This window comes from Taurulus bubalis (assembly GCF_910589615.1).
Source record: "Taurulus bubalis genome assembly, chromosome: 6".
NCBI classification, from domain to species: domain Eukaryota; kingdom Metazoa; phylum Chordata; class Actinopteri; order Perciformes; family Cottidae; genus Taurulus; species Taurulus bubalis.
Window position 1 is genome coordinate 12,147,391 of NC_136594.1, and position 6,540 is coordinate 12,153,930.

A 6,540-nucleotide genomic window follows, 5' to 3' on the forward strand; every position below is an offset into this window, starting at 1 on the left:
CCTATTTGTCTCTCTATCTGCCGGTCAGCTCCTGATGTTTGCCGTGCTGCAGGAACACATAATTCACTCTGTATTAATAGCCTCTGGTGCTTTCCAGGCCTCAGGCTCCAAAACAAATGACCCACATCTGAGCGACTGCACTGCCATGCTGTATGACAAGTATACAAGAGGCGGTTTTGTTTTTGTTCCCAAATTAACTTTTAATTAGCTGTATTAGTGCGAGGCATGAATATGGTTTACATTTTTGTAAAGGTGGAGATTTTCTCCTGCCCCTTATTTTCACGGAATCCACCTTTTTGCCCATTTTCCTTTTTATATAAAACGTATCCGTTAACTATTTACTGTATTTGGACTTGAACAGGTTGTAATGATGTGTTTTTAGTAGACGCTGTTTCATTTGGGAGGCTGCATGATTGAACGAATTGACAGTAGCAATATGTTATTGTTTTAAATTAGACCACACAGTTGACAAGTCTTTAGATGTTCTGCACTCTGTACAATATTTGTACAGGTGTGTATTTATGTGTATGTTTTAAATAAATGTGTATTAGCTTGGTGATGAGAAGGGTTTGTGTAGTCAACAAATACTCAGGGAAAAAAATTATTCACACCACTTTCCTTTTGGTTCCCACACGTTGCTGCTAAAACTACTGTAATCTGCTACAATCACTGTTGGCTTCCAATGCTCAACATTGATGATGTCCATACTCAAAACATTCATGTAAACCCAACCTTTGATTGTAAGGGAAAGTAGATTTTTTTTTTTCACATTTGCTACATTTGATTGAATTTTGTATTATTACAGAAGTATGCAGTATAACTCTATTTTTGATTTTAATTTATTTACATTGCCTCATTGTGTATTATTAGCAACTATGTATGATAAAGCTACAGAATTGAGCATTAGTTTTTTACCAAATATTCTTTAAACAATAAATGATATAGAAATCAAGAACTGTTCTTCTATTGCATTTTTTATATAGTAAGTATTTTTAATGTGTCTTATGTCCGTAATTCAAGTCACTGTCTCTTTAGGTTTTAGCTTCCAATCCGTTTACTTTTTATCCGTACTAGCAGCTCGAGTCTAGGATGGCTGTGTTGGTCCAAACTGAAATAGCCAGGGTTAGGGTTAGCCAGCTAACCCAACTATGGATTGGGTTGTCATGAAGTAGGGCACAGATATCCACGCTATCCAGAGGAAGAATCCCACTGACTGGTTGTCTCCTGACTTTTTCCTCTATCACCACTATGAACTTCACGTTTGTGGTTAAGACTGACACCCCTAAACAGCTAATGCACTCCTGCAGAAATATGAGCCTGAATGCAAATTCCACTTGACCAAATGAGTAGTATACTATTAGATTGTGATCGGCCATTTCAAGTTATTTCAGGTCAAGGTGTCATGAAGTGTTACCCAGTCGTAATATTAAAAAGGGAATGAAGCTACAGTTCTGTTTGCCAAAAACGGTTGCGTTTAACATCCCGACTATTGCTTTTTACAAATTAAACAGGAATCCACCATGCAAGCAATCAACTTACAAAGATTCATAAAGACATTCATTCAAAGGCATCATTGTGGAAATACAGGTCTTACGATACAAGTCATTTATGTATAAAATGTTGCTGATGAATCAAGAAGGAATATTCCAGCAGGTCGTCAACTATGTGCAGCCATTTTGACAATACAGAAGCTAGAAAAACAAACAAACAGTACAAAGCAAAAGGCTTATGCTGCAGAAGTTACTTTCTGAAACCTTAACACCGTACTGAGGTTAAAACTGTGTACAACTGGATATTACTCAACGGTGTAGTGGTTTGAAATGTTTGTAGGCAACAGAGAAACATTTAAAACTCATGTTTAAAGGCTATGAACAAAAATATTTGACCACTTCCCATACACACACACACAATAACTTATAAGAGAGAGTAAATCACATTCTGAAAGAGTGAACAGTATGTAGATATTTGGCACAAAGACAAAATAAAACCTAAGAATCGTTTAAAATGAAGACATACAGTACAAAATGTTGGTTACTGGTTGGACTAGTATTTCATTTAAACAAAAAGTTACTCTCATGGGTTCAGAATATTGAAAGTCATCCTAAGGTCACTGCATTTATGTTTCAAGCTTTCCTCTCAAAGTGGTCCTGATGATTTGTAATTGATTCCAAAAAGAGTTAGACATGACTACAATTTAATTTACAGTCATAGAAAAAGGCTGCTCTGTTAAAGTAAATGAACAAAGGCCCAAAAAAGAAAAACAGCTTCCTTACTGCTTAATATAATTTAAGAACCTAAAATACAGTTTTCACACAACAGTTTTTAGGTGTTTTAGGACCACTTCAAATAAAGATTATTCCCGTCTGCATTTCTGAGCAACTTAAACAGACCAAGACTTTTGTTTAAAAAAAAAAAGACTAAAACAAAAAAGACAGAAATAGAGTTAACTATGAAAACCAAAGACTGCAGAAGTGAGAAGAAAACTCCCATCAGCGGCCAATTATAGTATCTTCTTTTTGAGTATGAGCGGTCCCACGTTGTCTCCAGTTAGCTCATTGTGCTTTAAGTGTGACCTGTCACACACAGGAAACTAGAACAGGGAACAACTTAGTATGAGCTGAGAGGCAAGATACAGAAACATTGAGCTACACATTATCCCGACATTACAAATAAATGCCTACATTAATAGATTACTGGTTTCAGTAATCCAAGTACAATGTATACATTTGTATTTATCAGATATGTAGCTAATGAAAATAGCTGCCAGTTTAACTGTTACTATAAATGGGGATATCTCCATGTATACAGAAGAGGTACAACTTACAGTTTTGGAGCGCCAACAGCGACAGTAGCACACACTTGCGCTGTTTAGATCCTCGATGTCTATCTCATTGACCACTTTGGGGTTCTCTTTCTGGATCTTCAGGTTGATCAGACTGTCTCTCTGCTTCTTCTTCTTGGGCAGGAATGGGCGAATGGTCAGATAGCCCAGCAGAGCCAGGATACCCAGGAGAGGCAGCAACCGGAGCCACTCAGACACTGCAGACACATGACATACATATTAGCAAACGATAACTACAGCATGAGCACTGGCACACCTTGTGTAAGCAGAATGTAAACCGAAACCAGCGTTTGCTTTTGGTTGAAATGCATTGTGGCCATTGGCCTGTTGAGGGGAGAGAAGCTCTAAAAGCCCAACGCCTCAATTCAGGGCAGAAACGATTAGTTGATAATACATTTTTCAACTGACAGATTATTAAAATCACCAACCATTTTGTTGTATTTATCGTTTGTCTTTTTACATTTCTTCGACCACATGTGGTGCACCCATGGTTGGTTGCCATCCAGAGGCATGACAGGAAATAAACAAATACTGCTACATCTATTTGTTTGGAGCAATACACATATTGCCATATGAAGATATTAAGTAATTAAATGTTACGCATAAATGTAAAAAACAAAGCAATCTCCAATACAAAGAAAAATATAATATTGCTGCACGTATTGTTTTTGAAAGCCTTATATGGTATATTTGACAAAGTACCACTTTGTGAATAAATGATTGTTGAACCTCTTCATCTTTGTGAGGTAACTGCAGGGTAGCACACTTATCTGTTGGACCAGCTCATCTCTTATCTGCTTAGCCACTCTATTGTTGTGCTTGAGCAACAGCTAAGGGCTGAATGTCACACTGAGGCCAGAAGAGTGCTTTGGAAAAAAAACTCACCGTACCGTCCACATGGAGGACCGACGAGTGAAGCGCAGTGAGGATTAAGCAGTTATGTAATTTTGCTATTAGCGATGAGTTATACCCCACCTCCTGGAACTTTTCATAATACTCTAACAATTAAAATTCTTTCAGTCAAAGGATTTGATGCCTAATGGGACATCGCTAATCCTTAATCTCTTTAAGGAATTATATATCACATGTAGGTGCACCCAATAAGTCTTTCATCTTCTAATCTGCACTACCTGACTTCAGAAACATGTTTTAGCATTTGGCAAGATCTTAACTTAAAAAAGATGGTCATTTTCAGGGTCAGACTTGTATTTTTGGTTCCTACTAGAACAGGATTACATGCCTAAATGTTCAAAAACACACACAATCAGTGCAAGTATGTGTCAGTATTTCTGCTCTTCAACATCTGCGTTGTCGCCTTATTCCCAGTGTCACTGCAGCCAGGGACTCACTAGCTGCGTTCCAAATTGCGTACTTTTTACTTTTAGTACATACTGCGGCTGCCCTTCCAAAGTATTTACTGCTACATGCTGGCTAACATCCTGGTATTTTTGGCATACTGCATTTTACATTATGATATATTGGGACATACAAAATCTTTTTTCCTGGCATTCTAAGCAATACTCTCGCTGTGTGCGTGTCAACTACAGAGTTTAGTGGGAGTAATAGCGGTGACTGTACAGTTATGACATCCCAACCAACCTGGCGGATCGTTTAAAAAAGAAGGCACAGTTTCTAAATACGACCTGTGTGCACATCTGTAGATTGAGCAGTTTGATACTGTCACAGTATGTATATAACACCTAGACGTGTTTCATAAATGTTATTTTAAAGACATGGAAACTCACTTCCGACAACATGTGACCTTTATAAGACTTTCACAAGCCTTATCAATTAGTACTAATTACCTCAATCACTGACATCTTCCATCTGTGTTTTTGCTTCCTTCTTAGAGAGATGCTACTCAAATGGTTCGAGCTTGTCAATGGTCACAGGAGCACTTCAGTAATGCAAGGCTAGCTCAGCTTTCTATACATTTTGGGGCTATTTTTAGGCCAAATGTGATACTTTGCAAAGATCTGTGTTGGCTGTAAGGTCAAGTTGAAGTCTGCTTCAAGACGGCCGTTGAATATTCTTTATTTCCTTGATTTAAACTGCATACTTGTGCTCAACTAAAAGCTGTGAATATTTGTTTCAGCGTATAATTGAGCCTGGTTGTTAAAGAGTTGCAAATTAGTTAATTAATAAGCTTTTGTATTCTTAGTTTTAAAAAAAGGCCCAAGAGAGGCCATGTGTGAAAAGAAAAACGGCTCATGTTGTTGTCCAGTAGAGGTTATTTAGTGTTAAAAGAATATCAAAATGTGCCATGTGTCAGTTTAGAAGAGCAACTAATGATTATTCTTTTTAGATATTTTATGAATTTCTTAGTCTATGAAAACACCAGAAAACAGTCCGAGCCCAAGGTGACATGCCAGGAGGTGTTGTCTGACCACAAGTCCAAAAAGTCAAGTACAATCTACTATAATAAGAATAAGCAGCATATTATCACATGTGAGAAGCAGTGAAGAGTTGCAACTCTGTTTTTCTAATTCTAAATTAACATGTTCTCATTTGCAGGGACCATGATCATTTGGGGATTTAGTCTGGGGTCACAGACCTGAAGAAGAAGTTGTCAAACAAAAAACTCGAAGTGGTCTGTTTGTTTGACCCTTCAGGTCTGAGACGACCTGCCCTGCCTGGGCATCACCTAATGGTATGAACCGGGTCCATGTTGTGATCGAGTCAAACAAAGCACAGCAGAGCCGCAACAGTGTATCAACATCCAAACTTGATTGTGGAGAGTGTTTATATATTACTTAAGGTCATTGCCGAGTTGACGGTGTTCCTAAACAGAGCAACACATTAAACAATGATAAAGAGCTGTATTGGAGCCATTAAGCAGCCCTTTGATGGCAGAGTGTTGTAGTGCCGACTACAGAGCGGCTCAGCGTTCAAGAAAGTACGTTTGTCCTGTCCCCGAGAAAGTGTCCCCGAAGAGGTGGGAAGTCATCTTCACTTGACAGTCAGAAGTTGAACACAGCTGCAGTTAATTACCTGTTAACCTCGCAAATCCGCCGATCGTCTCCGGAAGCGGAAGCCTCTTGAGGTAGGCTGGAAGCTGGACTTTTATTATCCTTGAAATAGATTCTAAAACCATCTTGAAAAGCTCAATGTTGCAGGTTTTGTGTTTGACTGGTGGTAGTTCCTGGGGCTCGTTTATGTCATCGCGTTCATTTCTGAGCGCAGCGTGTCACCGGTACGTAACTCTTTACCGTGAACCACGGGAACATCCGGAGAAGAGATGCGTTGAAGTTTTCGTGAATATGCGCAACAGCGACCTGTGACGCTGGAGAGAGCGGCCAATCAGCGTTGGAGGAGTTGGTGGCTCGTGATTGGACAAATTGAATTCAGCTTGAATGAGATGGTTCCTGTCTACTTCAAGTGCTCCTCGTGAAGTTCGTTTTCTAAACACTAAAACAAATAAATAGAGCAACTTGTGAAAAAAATGAGATTGTTATAATATATGCTATATTTATATATATATATATATATATATATATATATATATATATATATATATATACATATATATATATATATGCTACATCATTAAATTTCTCAGATTGCATTTCTTTAGCTGACACTTTTATTCTACGTGACTGATTACAATAAGTTCACTCAACCATCAACATGTGGTCTTTTTGAATGAACCTACATTCTCTCCATCATTCAAAGTCACCTTTCTGCAATCTTTTGATCAC

At 38.1% G+C, this 6,540-nt stretch overlaps 1 protein-coding gene across 1 annotated transcript; it reads right to left on the reverse strand.

Moving 5' to 3' along the window:
• Positions 1-2,464: 2,464 nt before the first annotated feature.
• On the reverse strand, positions 2,465-5,936 carry cisd2 (CDGSH iron sulfur domain 2; the record flags this gene model as incomplete). The annotated part of the gene is made up of 3 exons (XM_079219691.1): positions 2,465-2,590; positions 2,825-3,039; positions 5,834-5,936. 3 exons carry the CDS (start codon positions 5,934-5,936, stop codon positions 2,501-2,503), a joined length of 408 nt encoding a protein of 135 aa, XP_079075817.1. The 3' UTR covers positions 2,465-2,500.
• Positions 5,937-6,540: the final 604 nt, after the last annotated feature.